The 19,167-nt window shown below is 40.3% G+C and overlaps 3 protein-coding genes across 17 annotated transcripts in view; all 3 read left to right on the top strand.

Annotated features, from left to right (window-relative positions):
- The first annotated feature begins 7,453 nt into the window (after window positions 1-7,453).
- Window positions 7,454-10,278, top strand: LOC133848836 (vanin-like protein 1). Its single transcript, XM_062284529.1, has 4 exons — window positions 7,454-7,589; window positions 7,648-8,281; window positions 9,166-9,883; window positions 9,969-10,278. Exons 1-4 carry the CDS (start codon window positions 7,494-7,496, stop codon window positions 10,261-10,263), a joined length of 1,743 nt encoding a protein of 580 aa, XP_062140513.1. The 5' UTR covers window positions 7,454-7,493; the 3' UTR covers window positions 10,264-10,278.
- Window positions 10,279-11,589: 1,311 nt separating this feature from the next.
- Window positions 11,590-15,676, top strand: LOC133848491 (vanin-like protein 3). The gene is made up of 2 exons (XM_062284087.1): window positions 11,590-12,317; window positions 13,917-15,676. Exons 1-2 carry the CDS (start codon window positions 11,639-11,641, stop codon window positions 14,843-14,845), a joined length of 1,608 nt encoding a protein of 535 aa, XP_062140071.1. The 5' UTR covers window positions 11,590-11,638; the 3' UTR covers window positions 14,846-15,676.
- Window positions 15,677-17,766: 2,090 nt separating this feature from the next.
- Window positions 17,767-19,167, top strand: part of LOC133847019 (uncharacterized) — a 139,677-nt gene continuing 138,276 nt past the window's right edge. For all 15 annotated transcript variants that reach the window (XM_062281740.1, XM_062281733.1, XM_062281734.1 and 12 more), the window contains exon 1: window positions 17,767-18,474. The gene's annotated coding sequence lies outside the window, so the exon portion shown is untranslated. The remainder of the gene's footprint in view (window positions 18,475-19,167) is intronic.

Raw genomic sequence — 19,167 nt, 5'->3', positions numbered from 1 at the left:
ACAGACACACACACACACACATACGATGAGAGGTAGAAAACGGACAAAGAGATACGTAGATAAGAGCAGCAGCTTCATAATTCGGCAATTCGTTTTGCTGCTGGCATTAAGAGCTGCTAATTAATCAGTCAATATGCAGCATAAGATACCGAGTAGCCAACCACTCTCCTCACTCTTTTGTCCCTTCTCTCTTTCCCCCTTCGTGCGCAGACACACGCATAAATCTCTTGCGCGCTGTGCAGACAACGCGTCGTATGAGCGATGTCAAATGCAGACTGAGCAAACGGCCGCCAGAGTTGCCATCATTAATAATATTTTTGTAGTTTAGCCTGCTGCATGCGTTTCAAGTGTCGTCTTCCCACTCCCCACTCCCCTTCTCCCTCTGCACCTCTCCACCTCTCCCTCCCGCTCGCTTTTACAAATGGCTCGGGTGCGAACCCCAAAACTGATCCCCATTTTGGGGTTCGTCGTTCATCTTGCAATTAATCAAGCAGACAACAGAAATCTGGCAGCGCTTGCGGCCAGAGTTGACATGCCCGCCATTTGCTGCAATTCGATACTTTCATCATGATGATGACGATGATGATAACGTTTGCTAGGCACAACAATGATGATGATGATGATGATAATGATGTTGTTGTTGTTAATGTTGTTGATGTTGATGGGTTGTGTATTATGTCACCTTCAGTTTGTAACATGCAAAATGCTGTCACTTTAACTGCCTTCGAAACGTGAAAGAAGAGAGGGGGCGGTGGAAATGAGGGAATGAGAGGGAAAGAGAGCTGTTCTAGCTGTTGTTGTTGGCCATGGCCCTGCAGTCACCATATTTTATTGCCTGTATCAAATTCAACTTATCTTAAGTGCCGCACAATTTCATTTTCGGGGCGTAAGAAGAAGTCTCTCTCTTCCCTTCTTTTGTGACAACTCTGTCTGCTTCATATATATACTATATATCACAATAATAATAAATTGTGTATAGCATAATAGAATATCACATCAAGTGCTTCACTTGAATGTTTTCCTTCTAAACTATGTATTTTTATACCCGCTACCCATAGGGTAGAAGGGTATTATAACTTTGTGCCGACAGGAAATGTATGTAACAGGTAGAAGGAGGCATCTCCGACCCTATAAAGTATATATATTCTTGATCAGCGTCAACAGCCGAGACGATATAGCCATGTCCGTCTGTCCGTCTGTGTGTCTGTGTGTCCGTCCGTCTGTCCGTATGAACACCTAGATCTCAGAGACTATAAGAGATAGAGCTATAATTTTTTTTCGACAGCATTTGTTATGTTTGCACGCAGATCAAGTTTGTTTCAAATTTTTGCCACGCCCACCTCCGCCCCCGAAAATAAAAAAAAATCGAATAACAATCGTAATTTTAAAGCTAGAGTTGCGAATTTTGGTATGTACAATAATTACTATAGTAGTTATGATTCCTAAAAATTTGGTTGCGATCAGATAAAAATTGTCGAAGTTATTAAAGAAATACTTTTATATAGGCAAAACGCCCACTTACTAGGGGTCTTGCTTTGGCTGACAATCTGGTATATTGAGCTATCTATGGTATATTTTAAATGCGGTACTATATCGATATACCACATATACCATTTGGTATTTTTTAGTATTTTTTTGCAGTATATTTGGTATATTTTGAGAATAATACCGAAAAATTCATTTCTTTTATTCAAAATGGGTAGCGGGTATCTCACAGTCGAGTACACTCGACTGTAGCTTTCTTACTTGTTTGTATGCACTTAACCATTGAGAATGTTGAGCAAACTGTATTTGCAATTTTAACTAATTAAGCCGTCGCTTTGCTGAAAGTCACACATAAATATATGTACAACAAGTAAAAAAAGCTACAGTCAAGTGTGCGTATATTCGATTTATCGTTCTCAAAACAAGCAGAAGAGTGTGATATATTCTCGACAATGAACACTAAAATATACCGTCTTGTATATTTGGTATATTGATGTTGTGTGTGTGTGTATGTGCGTGTGTAGAATCCAATAAGTAAATAAAAAATACTAGAATGAACCATAATATATATCTGATATAGCAGAGCGGTATTTTTCTAGCAATCCTCCCAAACTTATATACTAAAAAATACTAAAATATACCATTAAAAATATCTGGTATATTTATGATGTGTGCGTACACTATACGAGTGCGGTGTTTTTCTGGCAAATATACCAAAAAATACTGAACTATACTTTAATGTGCGTCAATCTGGTATATTGACGATTAATATTGTGTTCAACACAAGTAAAAAAAAAACTGAAATATACCGTAAAGTATAATTGGTATATATGTACATATATTGATGTAACAAGTGCTGTCAAGAATAAATGATAGCTCTATCTCGTACCATCTTTGAGATCTATTTACATAGGTGTTCCGTGTGCCCGGACCGCATATTTTATAATGTCAAAGATGATTTCTTCTGCCTGTTGCATACATTGTTGTTGTTTCACTTCACGGCTTCTTTTCGAGTTATATATGCATTTATATTATTATTATATTATATTCTGTATTTATATTATTTAATACCGCTTCAATTAAAGTATTTTTTATTTGTTAAATTCCCTTAAGCTAACCTCTCCAGTCTAGTCTCTAGTCTCATCAATTGCAATTCTCTCCAACAATTTACTGGCTGTGTTTTCGAACTTTCAAATCTTACCTCAGTAAGATTATCCTTTATATTGGTAATTTTTGAGCCTTTTAGTCATTTATGACCTTCGTCAGCATTTCGACTGCCTCAACTACGCTCTCTCAGCTCATTCTTAATTCTAGCTTCATCCTTCGCTTCCTTCGTTAATCATACACTTTACTTCTCTTCTATTCAATTCAATTCACATAATCGTTGACTTGAAGCACATTTTCGCTCATCTATGCATTTGATGATGAGAAAAGAACTGCCGCTGGCTTGAATAATACAGAACATACTATTATACATATAGTACATATGTTCCATGTTTCATGTTCTGAGTACACCAATAATGTTGAATGTTGAATGCTTTTGGGTATTCAAGCGCATAACTTAATTATGCGCTCAATATATATTGAGCTAAAAACACAGAGGCTCAAATCAAAATTTACTGCATTTTGATGTTGTGCGAGATGAAATTGTAGAAATTATAGAGAGAGAGGCTCTGTAAGCTCCTCTGAGCATTATTTATTTATATAAATAGATTATTAACTGAAAATAGAAAATAGAAATGTGAAATTCGTTTTCACTTTTCCATTTTGTTGTTGTTGTTGTTGTTGTTCGAGCACGTGGTTGGCAAACTGTGGCCATCGATGGGCCACTCGCTGCTTAAAGTTGTTGGCCAAGTTCTTAGACACAACTACATACATACATACATACACATGTGTGTGCCACACACACACACTGTGAAAAGATGCCCCAAAGAAATTAAATTATTTGTTAGCAGCAAAACGTTACGTTTGGCGGAACTGACACAGAGAGAGAGAGACAGGGGGGAGTGTTGGGCCCATGAAGGGCATCTAGAAAAACGAGCATGACAACAAGGACATACAGATTACATAATACACACACACATGCACACATGCACACACACATATGGGGGCAACAAGTGAAAATCCATTTGTTAGAGGAAATCGTGCAAAAAGCTTAAATACAAAGCTTAAACATAAGTAGCAAGGAGCACACACACACATTCACACACTCTCACTCACTCACACACACACACACACACACACACACAGCTGACCCGGCAGTCAACCACACACACACACACACACATATTCACGGCTAACGTTTGGTTATGCATATGTGGAGCAGGGACTTAGGCAGGCCAAAGCTAAATGAAGCTGCCTTCTTTTGCCTTTTTTTTTTTTATACCCCATATATATGCCCATTAGAGCGGCCTAGCATACCGGGCATACCAGACTTAAAACTACTGAGTAGAAATTGCGGTTTTGAATCTATTTCCCAAATACAATTCAATATATTTTCCATTTTCATTTTCATTAGTCTGCCTAACTCCAATCAAAACCTTTGCATGAATTGTCTCTATGTAGGCGAAATTTCCTTGCTTCACAAATATCCCTGATCGATGTGCAGGCTTAAAATTGATCACTGCTAAAATGTCCTAGCTCGATCTCCCACTTGAAATATCCCAAAAGGAGTGTAGCTGCTAGCTAAGCTGCAAATTTCCCTAATCAAGGGACTTTCTTGCAGGGTGTTTGCAAGCCGAGCAACTCTGCTGTTGAGCTGACTCATTTGTTGCTGTTGTTGTTTCACGTCTTACCTTTTAACGTGTTTTACCGTTCGTTTCTTCTTTATGGCAGCCTTCGCATAAAATGAGCAGCCAAAGTCTCCGCCAAAGTGTGTGTGTGTGTGTGTGTGTGTGTGTGTGTGTGTGTGTGTGTGTGTGCGAGTGTGTGACCGTGTGTGTTTGTGTGTGTGTGTGTGGGTGGGTGGGTTGTGGGTCCTTGTTGTGGGGTTGAGTATACGCCTCGTCTCCCACGGGTAAATTTTCGTATTTAAAATATATGGCCAAGAAATTCTCAAGCATTATTTTTAAATTTTATGCAAGTATAAAAATTTATACACAAAGTCGAAAGCAACAGGCAAAAAAAAAAGGAAAAAAAGGAAAGAAAAAGATAGTTGGCGAAATTGCACGAAAACTGATTGCTACAGATTAGATGGGCAGTAAAATTGTGAGTGCAGGCAGAATGGAAGATAGCTTGTTAAGCTCGGATAATCATAGATAAAGCAAGTATAATGCACATCAAATTGACGATAACGGTTCGAGTAAGGGAGTCAGTGTAAAGAACTCGCTGATAACTAACTAAACCGCTGGATAACAAATACTATTTCAAGCGTACCGGACTAATAGATTAATAAGCCTTTTACTATTAATAGTAAATTATTGAGCGATTGTTGCTACGACTATAAAAAAAAAACAAATAAGAGAGCTACAGTCGACTATGAGATACCCACTAAACATTTGGAATGAAAGCAAAAAAGTGTCGTATTCATTATAAAATATACCAAATTAATATAAAATACTAGAAATATACCAAAGGCTATGATTGTTATATTGATTATTATAAAATATACCAAATTAATATAAAATACTAGAAATATACCAAAAGCTATGGTTGTTATATTGATTAAGTATTATTCTTAAAATATACCAAATAAATATACTGCAAAAATACTAATAATACACCAACGGCTATATACATTCAAAATATACCAGATTGCCAGTCAAAGCAACTAAGACCTGTAGTAAATACCATTTTTTCCAATATTCCCAAGAATTTTTTAAAAAACTTTTCCAATTTTTCTCCGATCACAACCAAATGTTCAGTAATATTAAAAAACTACTACTACTATATTATTATTGTATATACCAAAAATCGAGACTTTGGCTTCAAAGTTAGTCTCCTTTTTAGATTTTTATCGATTTGCGGGGGCGGAAGTGGGCGTGGCAAAAGTTTGAAATAAACTTGAACTGTGTACAATCACAAAATGTGCTGTCGAAAAAAACATCTCTATCTCTTATAGTCTCAGAGATCTATGTATACGGATGGACGGACAGACAGACGGACATATTGGTAATATCGTCTCGGCTGTTTACGTTGATCAAGAATATATATACTTTATGGAGTTGGAGACGTCTTCAGCCTGAGCTCACAAACTTATAATACCCTTCCACCCTATGGGTGACGGGTATAAATAGCGAATCTGTTCGACTTGGAGCATTACGGATATGTGTGAAAAAGATAAGATTGATTTAATCTACGATAATTCCATAAACTGAACTTCAACTATGTTTTACCCAGATGATAAGAGATTTCACATGCTAGTTGCCTGTTGCATAAATGTTTATTTACCGCTCCCTCATTATACCTTTGTTTAGGGGTCTTAACAAGTAATCAAAAGATTAAAAGGCGATTAGCGAAACGATAAACTATATAACCGATATAAAAGTGGAGACTATTTGCTGAGCACAGATAAACGATAAGAACATTGTAATTGAGTGCCAAGTGATCAGATATCAGATATATACAAGTTATGATGATAGCAAAGCAAAAAGAGATAAAACGATTAAAGTACGATCGAGATAACTATCCTCCTTTCTATCCGCACTGATAATGACACCCATTATTCGCATTAATCGCAAAAAAATAACGAATAACGAATAATGTGAATAGTCATCGTTTTCAAATGGAAAGCTGAGTGAGGTTGAGTGAAGGAGATAAGAATGGGCAAAATATTTTTGCGACCAAAGTTGTCTATTAATAAATGGAGCAATGGTCGTAAATGTTCCAAAGCAGCAGTATGTATATCGGATACTTGTCAGTAGCCTGATAGCGCTCACATGCCAATATATCACAATCACAAAATCAGTTGGTTATATTTCTTCAAATAGTTTTTGTACAGCCGTCCAATGTGCATGCCCCAAAAAGTCTGAATAAACAATAAACAAAACGAAAAAAAAAAAATAAACGCCATTCAGCCCTGACATGATATGTCTGCATCAGAAAAACAAAATGCTGTACCATGAAAAACGGATATAACTCAAAGTCCCTACTCAAAGTGTTGCCAATTAAGAATTTGATTAGTAATTACCCCGCTAAGTGGCTAATCAAGTTAAACACTGCGATGTATAGTATGCTATTTAGCCGTGGTTCCACATCGATTGTCCTAAGGTGAAATTCTCTTTTGGGCGCACGTGCACTGGCCCCAACTAAGATTAGAACCCTCAGCTGACCAATTCGGTTGTTAGCACGGCTAGACTAATGGGAATTTTCAGAAATGTGAGATAAGGCCCTTGTTAGCCCTTGTTTGTTGAATTCGTACTGAAGATCGATTCGATATATTCGTTAGTTAGAATTGCATAACTTTGGAGTTTAGAAAACTATTTGAATTGAATCTTTGGAAGTGATGTTCTTAGGCGAGTTTGTGTTTGCTAAGCAAATTTCATAACAATTCAAAGCGGGGTTAAAATTGATGACTTTTTACTATGGATAACTAAATATTATTTCAAGATAGCTGCTCTATAGTGCTGTGAATGAGTGTAGAATATTTATCGGCTTAACTTTATTGCTTCGCATATTCTTTGCACACTGTGCTCAGTGCATAAATTCTACTTTTGCAACTCTATTAATGAATTTTTAAAATACATTTGGTCAATTCTAAAAGGATCTATTATTTCCTAGGTTAACTATATACTTTTTTGTCTAGGACTTTGACTGAACTTAACCTTCAGGTGTGCACTTCTTTACAGCTTTGCCTCACTGTGCGTCTGGGCAGCGGTCAAGCTGGAGAAACTAGTCGCGCCACGGAATGAATAGGCGCACGATGATGATAAGATTACAATCAGTTGGCGATTTTTTTTCGGCTTTTGCCGCAAGTATAAAGAGTCATCGAACTGGCGCATGTGCCGCAGTTAAATGTAAGCCAGCAGGCTGAGGTTAAGCGGAAGAGAGAGAGAGAGAGAGAGAGAAAGATGAGCTTAGCTAGAGCTAGTTTAACCTTAATCCTTAAGCCTCGTTATGAGCTTGTCTTGTTGTTGTTGTTGTCGACGATCGCGTTGACTCAGCAGGTTGGTTGTCAATGGGTGTTTCCCACACGTTGCTAATCGCCGAAGATTGCTTTTTCAGGCGGCCATCGATAGCACCACGGACTTCTATACCGCCGGCGTTGTGGAGTTTCGCAATGCGGCGAGCGTAGCTGATAATTTGGCCGGCTACTTGGAGATCATCGCATCGCCGAATGCCAGCGCCACGGATATCATTGTATTCCCCGAGGCAACGCTCGGCAATTTCAATAGCTACGATTTTGTGCCCAGTCCTCAGCAACAGGTGACGCCGTGTCTCGATGACCCTGAGGCTCAGTACTACGCTGACTATCTGGTTGCCATCTCTTGTGCTGCTCGCAATGTCAGCAAATATGTGGCGATCAATGTCCCGGAGCATGAGCTCTGCACCGATGTCCCGGAGGATACGCGTCCGTGTGCGAGCAACGGTTTCAATATCTACAACACGAATGTGGTCTTCGATCGCAATGGAACCGTCATCTCGCGCTATCGCAAGGTGCATCTGTATGGCGAGCCGAGGAACACGACCTTTGTGCCCGAGAGCATCACCTTTGAGACGGACTTCGGGGTCACGTTTGGCCACATGATCTGCTTTGACATCATGTTCTTTACGCCCGGGGGGGAGATCATTCAGGAGCAGGGCGTGCGCGACTTTATCTTTCCCACCATGTGGTTCTCCCAGCTGCCGTTCCTCACAGGTAAAGCTTCTCTCTTTTGATAACGGCTTACGCTTAGCTTGCAAGTGGTTTAGTTGGGAATGGGCGGGCTGAACGAAGGGTTTATCGACTGAACCGGTTCAAGTTGCTACACAAAATAGATTGCAGTTATGTTTAGTGGGATAGCAGGCTGTAACTTTACTCCGAACCGATTAGGAACGGGGTTCAAAACAATGGCTCATTAAGTGTCGAAAGATTATACTCTGAGTCGGTTCAGAACGGGGTTCAAAATAATGCTTCATTAAGTGGCGATAGCTTGACGTTTCTGCTTAGTTGTTGAGAACTATTTTGACGAGGTTCTGATTTGTGGTTCAGCTATTAGCTTTGGTAAGTCACAATGATCTGAACCGGTTCAACATCAACGGGTTGAATGAACTTGCTTCTCAACATTCACGACAGCTTATAATGTGCGTAGTAGATGTTGATGTTAATGCAGATTTCCAAGAGTTAAGTCATACGAAGCGGTTCAAACAGCATTTAATGAAGGATCTAAGCTGCACCGTGAATAAAATGGTTTAGTCTTTTCCCTCCTCTGCTTCTTTTTGTAGTACTTATGACTCTCTCTATTCATTGTCTTTCTCAGACGACTTTCAGTCCAATACTCTCTAATACTCTCCATCTCTTGCAATATTTCTAACTCTCTTTATTCCTGCAGAGTTTTTCCTTAAATTTCCCTCCTTCTGTTCCTTCATCTGTTTCCTTCTCTAGGACTTCTGACTCTCTTCCTCTTTCTGCAAAGTCTTTCCCTGAATTTCTCTCCTTTCTCTGTTTCCTTTTGTAATACTTTTGACTCTCTATCTTCCTGCAGAGACTTTCTCTGACTTTCTCTGACCTTCATTTCCCTTCTCTATCTCTCCCTCTCGCAGCTGTGCAAACGCAGCAGGCTTGGGCGTACGCCAACGATGCGAATCTGCTGGCTGCGGGCGCCAGTCACCCTGAGAATGGCTCCACTGGGAGCGGTATATATAACGGTCGTAAAGGCACCATCAGCAGTGTGATGGCTCTGGACGAGGGACAACGTCGCATCTATGTGGCTCAGGTGCCCAAATATCCGGCGAGCAACAGACGCACCTCGAAGCGTTCACGTCGAGCAGTGAAGGAGCAACCGCAGCCAAGGAACACCGAAGGTTTCCAGATGAAGCAGGATCTAGTGACGCTCTACGAGACAGTTTCGCTGGAGTCGCTGGCGAATCAGGCAACTGACACTTCGCTAACTCAGGACGTGTGCCACGGACAGATCTGCTGTCACTTTGAGGTCGAGTGGCGTTTGCTCGACAATGTGGCGGAGAATGTCAGCTATTACAACTATCGATTGGCCGCCTACGATGGCTGGCGCAATGAGAAGGGAATGGATGCGAACTATTTGCGCAATTGCGGCATCTTTGCCTGCACCGGACCCACCATCGAGGACTGTGGCAAATTGGTGCATGCGTTCCAGCCACGCGTGACATTCACCCGTCTCCTCATCGAGGCCACCTATCCCAAGTCCCGTGAGTTCCTCCTGGCCCCGAACAGTGTGCGCGACAATCTGCTGCCCCTGGAGCCGCATCAGTTTGAGTTCTCCCTCGAGGAGCTGGCGAATCAGTGAGTGCTGCATTCTGCATTCTGGGAATGTTTCCAATGGGGAATTTCATTGCTAATGTTTGGCTTTACTTTCCCCAAAACTCAGAAATCAACTGCAGTCACGCTTTGAGCTCGCCCCATCGCTGGAGGTGCAGAATCTCCTCACTTTTGCCATCTACGGCAACTACTATGATGATGAGTGCACCTTTAACAAAGGCACCGAACAGCAGGATTTGGAATGCGGCTTCCAACCCAAAGATGATGGCGCCGCCTCGTTGCGTTTCTCCAGCTTTTTTGCTGCTGCCACTGCTGTTGACAATGCTTCTGAAGCTTCACTAGTGGCAACAACTACAACAAACTATATTGAACTTGCTTCTTTTTTTTTTTTGCTGAACTCATAAATGAATCTACTCAAAAAACTAACTCAATGTGAAGCAATATAGTTTTTGAATTGATATGTGTAAATTGAAACGATTTTGTTAGCTGCAGATGAAATACTCTCATTCACATTTCAAGCTGATTTTTTGTGCACCTACATGATATAACATTGAAATCAAAGCCTTAAGAGATTGTGACATATTATAAACCGAAAGATGAATTCCTGTGACTCCTTATACAACTGCTGTATTCTCAAAATATTGTTATATCAGACATTACTCAATTAACGTTATAATAACATTAAATTGAACTCACCCAATTTAGTTCGAGCAAAATCTAGAATGATCCACGGTTCAAGGACATTCATCTCTCTGCAAAAAAATTAAATTTCGTGATTGCACATGAATTTTTATAAATATAATATTTGTTTTCTATATATCACAAAAAATGTTTGAATAGTCGGTAAAACTGACTTGATTGCTTTTTTTTACAACAAAAGTAAAACAATAAATCTGAAAAGAATACGGAATTATTTTGTTAAGAAATTAAACTCATATACATATATCTTGAGTGATTTCTTAATAAATTTTGTTTTGTTTCTATTCTTTTGCTAGTTTTTTGTTTGTTGAACATAATTGAAGCAAGCGTTGAACTCTTAATATATATATTAATTCTAATTCTTGTCTGCAGTCACGCATGCTCAATTATTTTCAAATAACATCACGCGATTCGCTTTGAATTTTTCTCTGCTTGATTTTGCAATGTCAGTTTTTATATCGCTCGCTTATTGATTGATTTTCGTTAATTGTGAATCGCCTGAACATCAAATTGAAACTCTATTAGACTAAGAATAAAATCCAAAGACTACGAGTATATAAAAACAAAGTACAAAATACACTTATTTGGAAAAAATGTTCAAGCTGTAACTGACAATTATCAATAGCAATAAAAACCAATTTGATTAAAGACATTTGAGTTGCTTCATTTTAGCTAAGACATGAACTAAGTTCAGCCAGCAGGCTAAAAGTATGCAATGTTTGTACTGCTTAAAACCTTTATTTCAGTTCGGCAAATAAAAGCAAAAACGTTGCGCAATTCATGTTAAATAGAAAAGTAAAAAACAAGTATATAAAATTAAACGAATTTCAAGCAAATTTCACTCGAAACGAACAACTGAAACTGCACTGAACAGAGGCAAAGTGAAGCGCAGTGAAGTGAGTTGAGTGGCTGCCTAAAAGTATGCAATGTTTTTGTGTTATCTCTGCACCAGGGTCGTAAAGCAAAGCCAAGCGGTGATATCAGCTGTGCACAATGCGAGATTAGATACAAATCCATTAGAAAACATTTCCAGCGATTCGATTCGATCGCCGCAGTGATTATCAGTCTGCTTGCAACGTCATGTGCGGCAAGTGGTGCACGCTGCTCCTCCACATTTGCCTCGTGGCTGGCGAATACTACACAGCTGGCGTTGTTGAATTTCGACCCGACATCGCGGGGGCAACTTCGGCACAACTGCTCGAGGACAATTTGAGCGCATATCTGGAGCTGATTACCTTGGCCAATGGCACCACGGACATCATTGTCTTCCCGGAGGCGACGCTTAACAGTTTGCTGCAGTTGACTGCGGTGCCACAGCCGAATGCAACGCACAGTTTGTGCCACCAAACAACAGGTGCATCATCAGCAACTGGCGAATTTATGCAACAACTTGCTTGCGCCGCTGTCCAAGCGAATACCTATCTGCTCTTTAATGTGAAGGAACGCGAGGATTGCGAACATTCCGATCTCGATTGTCCCACACGAGGTTATCGAGTGTACAACACGAATGTGGCTATCGATCGCAGTGGTGCGATCGTGTCGCGTTATCGCAAATGGAATCTATACCTTGAACCGCAACTCAATCGGACGGCGACGCCCGAGTTTGGCATCTTCGAGACGGACTTCAATGTGACCTTTGGCCATTTTGTCTGCTTCGATATGTTGTTCTACACGCCAGCTCAGGAACTTGTCGAGCGCTTCAATATACGGAACGTGATTGTCACCAAAATGTTCAACTCCGAGCTGCCCTTCCTAACGGGTAAGTTGAGCGAGGGTATATAAAAAAAGTATAAAAAGTAGTATAGTAAAGTAAAGTATAAAAGTTTGGCCTGTTTTCATACTTGCCATAGGGCAAGGGAGAGATGAAAGAGAGAGAGAGTCAGAGAGTGGAAGTGAAGGTCAGAGAAGGTCAAAGAAAGACTCTGGAGGGTATTCTAGCTTTTGAATGTAGTACAATAACAATATACCTTTGCTATATTTGTTGTTATTTTTTGGCAGACTAATTTGGTATATTTTTAAATTACACAAAGGGTAGTGAGTATCTCACAGTCGAGCACACTCGACTGAATTCTTTCTTACTTGTTTTATAAATGATTGTTTACAATACCAAATGCCAGTCAGACAGGTTTGACAGCATAACTTTGAGATGCGCCACATAAAATATGTTGCATGTTATTACTTATGCGTTAGTGAAGTTGTTATTATAGGGTATCTGATGGCTAGCATGCCCTAACAAAAAAAATTAAACCCTGAATTTCCTTGTCTTTTCTTTTCTTCGTGCAGTTCGCAACTTCTTCATATGTTCTTTGTCTGTTTTTTTTTTATTATATGTCTACTTTCCTATTTCATCTGCTATGATTTAGTTTTGTAGGGTATTTGCAAGTCTACTCGATAAGTCTCTATTTAAACTAATTCGTATATTTTATTCAAATTTTCCCTTTCTTCGTAACTTTTTGTTCTTTGCGTATTTTCATCATTTTCTTCAGAGTATTTACTTGTTCATTATGCTATTAATAAATCTTGCAACTGCTTTTCCTTTGCCTTACGTGGTATCTATAAGCCGATAATACTATCTGAAAAGTCATATCACTTTTATAACAATTCAGCCTTTATTTTGATTAGCTTCTCAATTTGTTAGTTCGACTGCAATTCATGTAGCTAGTCGATGACACTAGTTTAAGTTCCCTTTGGGGCAGTTTCACTGCTATTATTTTGTTGTTTGCTAACAGGTTCTGCACAGATGCGAGGTATCTCCTATTCGAGCACACTCAAACTTAAACTGTTAATCACAGCAACAAAAAATGTGGTCTAAACATTTACCTGACTACTTTATCTTTCAAATAACTTTCTCTGCAGGGTAGTTGCTAGTCTATCACGCTGTAAAACATAAGCTAATCCTACGCTCTCTTTCTCTCTCTATCTCTCTTTCTTCCTTCGTTTCTCCTCTGCCATACGAGGTATCTGCTAGTCAAACTATTAACCACAGCAACAAAGAAAGTGGACTTAATATTTTCCTGACTTTATTTCCTTTATTTAAACGAACTTTCTGTGGAGGGTAGCTGCAAGTCTATCACGCTTGAAAACATGTGCTAATCTAAGCTCTCTTTTTTTTCTCTCTCTTTCTTCCTTCGTTTCTCTTTTACCATACGAGGTATCTGCTAGTCGAGCACACTTTCTCAAGCTGTTAATCACAGCAACAAAGAAAGTGAACTTAATATTTTTTCGACTTTATTTCCTTTATTTCAAAGAACTTTCTGTGCAGGGTAGCTGCAAGTCTATCACGCTTGAAAACATGTGCTAATCTTCTCTTTCTCTCTCTCCCTCCCTCTCTCTCCCCCCTCCGTTTTAACTCTTGCAGCCAGCCAACTGCAACAGGGCTGGGCGTGGGCGAACAACGTGAATCTGCTGGCAGCCGGGGCGAGCTTGCCACACGGTGGCATCAGCGGCAGTGGCATCTATGCGGGCCGTGGTGGCGCATTGGCGCGTCGCATGGTCGGCAATGCGACCGAGGGCGTGCGTCAGCTGCTGCTGGCACGTGTGCCACACTCGCCCGACGACCCGCTGGACGACGTCACGTTTGATGAGGAGCGCACGGGGCCCGAGCAGCTGCAGTTGCTGATGTTGCAGCAGCCGCAGTTGGAGGAGTTCAACAGCTGGCAGGTGCAGCTCGGAGATGAGCAGCAGCAGCAGCAGCAGCGACGTTTGTGCCACACGGATCTGTGCTGTGACTTTGAGTGGAGCTTGGAATCGGAGGCGCCACAAACTAAACACTTCGACTACGACTACGTGTATCGAGTGGGCGTGTTTGTGGGTCGGCGACGCTACGAGGAGGCACAGTACAGTGTTGTGCGTTTGTGCGGCTTGTTTGCATGCCGCAACGCCAGCGTCGAGAGCTGCGGTCAACTGAGGGAAGCGACGGCAGCGGAGAACAGAGAGTTGCAACTGCCGCGCTTCAATACGCTGCGTGTGAGCGGCGAGTTTGTGCAACGTTCGCGACGCCAACTGATGCCCAGCACGCTGAGCGTGTCGCTCTATGCTCTGCAAGCCACAGAGCTGCTCTGGTCTGTGGCAGATGCCACCCGGGTGCAGTTGCAGCTGCACAAGCCGCACTCACACTTGCTGACCTTTGGCATCTATGGCAACTATTTCGAAGACGAGGAGGACGAAGAGGAGGAGGAAGAGGAGAAGGAAGTGCCGTCGCATAATTGTGGTACCGCACTTGCCACATCTGCCACAGTCGTCATGGCCGGCTTGCTGCTGCTGTCTCTGCTGCTGCAGCAACAGTAGCTCGCTCTTCTCTTATCAGCCAAACACTTTGCTGATTAACTCAAATCGCAGCGGCAGCTGTTGCTGTTGGTGCAGGCGACAAAAACGTGTCAAAGCATTTAACAAAGTCAACTTTAACTGTCTGGCAACGCCAACCTATTTTGCCGCAGCCAACTTAACAATGCGTTGAAAGAAAGCTTTACTTACTATACAAATATGCAACAACAATAAGTTCAATAAAATGTGGTAATGAAATATTTCACAACTTTACGAATTTTCGCTTATCTGAACAACTCTGGCAACACCGTACATATATCAACTGCAGCCAACTTAACTATTCGTTGAAACAAAGCTTTATTGTACAACAACTATGCAACATCAAAGACAATTTCAATAAAATGTGACAATGAAAAACTTTTCAAATTGGCAACTTTACAAAATGTTCGCTCATATGAACAAGTCTGGCAACATTGCACATATTTCAACCGCAGCCAACTTAACAACAAAAGCGTTGCCATCAGTTTACAGCTCGATCAACTTAATAATGCGTTGAACCAAAGCTCACCTTGCAACAACTAAGCGACAACAATAACAATTTCAATAAAATATGACAATGAAACATTTCAAAAATTGGCAACTTTACAAAATGTTCGCTTTTCTAAACAACTCTGGCGACATTGCACATATTTCAACTGCAGCCAACTTAACAACAAAAGCGTTGCCATTAGTCAGTCAGATCAGTTATGATCATCTCAATCAGACATCATTTAAAAGCTAAGCACATTTGTTTTGTATTATTTTAATACAACCAAATGGCAAAACAATTCTCGATTTTTAATTGGATTTTTTTTTTTTTGGTTGTGTTTTAATAAACAATTTATTCCGTGTGGTTGTTTAATTAAGCAATAAATCGTGCAAGTAATAAACTTTTGATGGTCTCATTATGCGAGCAATAATATGGCATGTATTTCAGCTTACTAAGTATTTTATGAGGGCGAAGAAAACAGCAGCGAAAATTCAAACAAAAAAATATATCGAGGCAAACGAATGAAAGAAATGAATTGTGCTTAAATTGTGAGAAATTATGAATATTCAGTTTTTATTCGAATTTTTATTCGAATGTTTGCTTTTTTATGAACTCAATGTGAATTACGTATTACGAATATTCTGAAGCTGCAGAGATACTTATGACCACTTTGAATGTTGCTTGAGCAGAAATTAAATACACTAAAGCTATTATAGATTTTTGCATTTCTTGAGTAGCATATTCTATGACAGCATTTTGAATATTCTCATATTCTTTTAACTGAAATCTGTAACTAGAAAAAGAAAGCTGATGAAACTTACTTGAAAGTTTTATGTTTGTTGAATTCTGTTCTAAAGTATTTTATATCCCTTAACGCAGTGTTTAATGCTGTAGATATCTCTTTAGAATATTATTACAAAATTTGCCAAGTCTACCTTTAATAGTTGCTGAGTTATAGCTGCTTACAAGTGAGGTCAGACAGACAGACGGACGGCAAAGTATGTGATTATTATTGTAATATTCAGCTAGAGGAAACGCTACTGTAAACAGTGTTGTTAAACGCTTGATTTATGTGCGCGTTGTGTGTTGGCTTTTATGATTTACGAAAACGATGGCATTTTATTTGTCGCCTGGCAGCAGCTCATTAAATGCGTTGCGCTGCATTCTCTTTGTGGTGGCAGAGTGGGTGAGAGTGTGTGTGTGTGTATGTGTGTGTGAGTGTGTGTGTGAGTGTGTATGTGTGTGTGTGTGTGTGTGTGTTGAAGTGAGTGCAAGTGAAGCAGCTGCGTGCTTTCAATGTTGTTCCTCTTCCTGTTGTTGTTGTTGTTGTTGTTACTGTTGCTGTCTTGCTCTTAAGCTGCTAGCAAATAGTAATTAAGTGGCAGGCAAACAACCGCACACACACACACACACACACGCACACATACGCTTAGTCAATTTTGTTGGCCAAAATTGATGTTAAATATATGCAGGCAACGGCGATCTGAGGGGAGCGGAGGAAGCAGAGGGGGAAGGGGAATGGTGTCAAGTTCATGTCATTAAGGTGTGATTAACAAAAATTAGTTGCTGCTTAACGGACACACCAACACACCAACACACCCACACACACAGGCACGCGGGCGAGCGCAACAGTCTGTGTGTGTGACTCGACTGGAAAGCGTCGTCAGCTTTGCTGCTCCGCACTGGGCAGGTGTAACATACATAGGCGCAACACATGAACGTCGACAGCGCAGCCAGCGTCAGCGACGCAGCGTCGAAAAACGTTTCATTCATTTCAACTGTTGCTCCCCACTTGTTAGCACACGAATGCGAAAGCGACAACGACAACGAAAACGAACACGAACCCTGGAAACACGATGAAGTTTCGTCTGTGGACGAATTGGTGCCCCAAAAAAAAAAGCTTCCAAGCTTTGGAGACTTTTCGCCACGCCGCGTGCGTGCGTGTAGAGTTTTCATTTCATTCTTTTTTTTTGTTGGTGTGTTGTCGACTTATTCGTATTTCTCTGTTTTAGCGCCATGCGTAAATACAGTTGTATGTATGTGTGTGTGTGTGTGTAGACTGCGTTATATTTGCATTAAATTATTCAAGAGCAAAATGTTTTATGTAGCGCAGCAAGCTGAAAGCAGAAAGCAGAAAGCAGCAGCAGAGACGAAGCTGCTGCTGCTGCGCTTTTGCCAGCTGAAATGCAATTAAAAAGCGCAGCAGCAGCAGTCGCAGTCAGCAGTCAGCAGTCAGTAGTCAGCGACGTCGACGTCGACGCCACACACGAAGAGCTTTAGAATTGAACTTCGGCAAAATGCTGTCGACGTCGCTGCTGACGCGTTGCGTGCTCGCAGTCACAGTCGTCGACGTCGCAGTCGTTGTCGTCGTCGTTGTCGTCCGCATTCTGCGACAGCTTTCGGCGCGCGTTTTAACATCCAGTAGGCGTTCAGCCTCCGAGCGGATAACATTGCGTTGTTGTAGTTCTTGGAGTCAGCCACAAAACACACAAAAATTAGAATCAAACAAACAAATCATCATTCAGCATTCAAATATTCAGAGTAACGTTCGATTTCGATTTCGCTTCGATTTCGATTCGATTCGATTCGATTTTTTTTTGTTTTTGTTTCTGCTGAAGTTCAGTTCGATCGTGCAAAATATATATCGAGAACGCTATAGAAGACCTTAAAAAAAATAAAATAAACATATTTGAAAAATTCGACTGCAAAAATTGGTGTTTTGGAATTTATTCGTGACGGCGCGCGAATTTTGAATAATCATAAAAATCAAAGAAATTGAAAAGAACAACTTTAGGAAAAAATTCGAAAAATATCGGAAATTGAAATTTTGTGCGCACATTTTTTGTTGTCTTTTTTGTTGTTGTTTTCTGGTGTAAAAATATTCGAAAAGTTATCGAAAAAAAAGCAAAAGCATAAAAATTGAAAAAATACAGCAAAAGTTCAATTATTGTTTCTGTTATTGACGAGAGAGAGAGAGAGAGAGAAGGAGAGAGTGAGTGTGTGCGAAGGAGAAAGAAAGTAATTTAAAGAAAAGAAAGAGACAGAAGAAGCAGAAGAAGAAGAGTGCAACTGCAAGTGCAGCAGGAAGACAAGAGGAAGCAAGAAAGAGCAACAAAAAAAAAAGGTAAATTGCAATTCTTTCAATATTTATATTTTCTATCTGTGTGTGTATATGTGTGTGTGGGTGTGTGTGTTTGTGTGTGTGTGCGTGAATGAAGTGTGAATGAAATGATCCCGTGCAACGTTTACAATGTATTTCAGTTGCGCTGAAGGTCAGTGTTGGAAGGTGTGCAAATGTGTGAAACTAATTAAAAATTAATCCCCAGCGCAGCCAACAGAGTTGAAAAATTCGTGTGCGAAGGTGTGCGAGTGTGTGTGCAAAGGTATGTGTGTGTGTGTGAGTGTTCGAAAAGAGCTTTAATCAACTTAAGGAAGCTGCTGTAATTTGCCCAGATTTAATTCGATTTTAATTACTGACAGCTTAGCGCTTTTCTTCTTTGTCTTCTTCTTTTTCTCATTCATCGTCTTCATCCTTTTCTTTTCTTCATTTAATTTTTTTTTGAGTTTGTTGGCCTTGAGCTTAATTTTCGAGAAAGAGAGAGTTATTGATTAAGATTCCATTTGCTTTGGCTTTCAACTCAAGTTTAATTACACATGCGTGTGTGTGTGTGTGTGTGTGTTTGCTTGTGTTTGTGTTTTACTTGCAATTAAAGCTGCGCTCATCTTAAGTGCAGAGTGCTTAGAGACGTTAAGTATACGACGTGGTTACGCTCCACAAATTCCTCTTCAAAGTGCTGCTTTATGCCTGCAATTGCTT

Source organism: Drosophila sulfurigaster, chromosome X (assembly GCF_023558435.1).
Source record: "Drosophila sulfurigaster albostrigata strain 15112-1811.04 chromosome X, ASM2355843v2, whole genome shotgun sequence".
Taxonomy (NCBI): Eukaryota; Metazoa; Arthropoda; class Insecta; order Diptera; family Drosophilidae; genus Drosophila; species Drosophila sulfurigaster.
The sequence above is the reverse complement of the archived record's forward strand: the minus strand, read 5'-3'. Positions and strand labels throughout refer to the sequence as shown.

Bases quoted from the DNA above. Each gene is read 5' to 3' on its own strand.
- LOC133848836 (XM_062284529.1), top strand. From the start codon at position 7,494: ATGAGCTTAGCTAGAGCTAGTTTAACCTTAATCCTTAAGCCTCGTTAT. The intron at 7,590-7,647 runs GTTGGTTGTCAA...TTGCTTTTTCAG, and splicing joins CGATCGCGTTGACTCAGCAG to GCGGCCATCGATAGCACCAC. The intron at 8,282-9,165 runs GTAAAGCTTCTC...TCCCTCTCGCAG, and splicing joins CCAGCTGCCGTTCCTCACAG to CTGTGCAAACGCAGCAGGCT.
- LOC133848491 (XM_062284087.1), top strand. From the start codon at position 11,639: ATGTGCGGCAAGTGGTGCACGCTGCTCCTCCACATTTGCCTCGTGGCT. The intron at 12,318-13,916 runs GTAAGTTGAGCG...TAACTCTTGCAG, and splicing joins CGAGCTGCCCTTCCTAACGG to CCAGCCAACTGCAACAGGGC.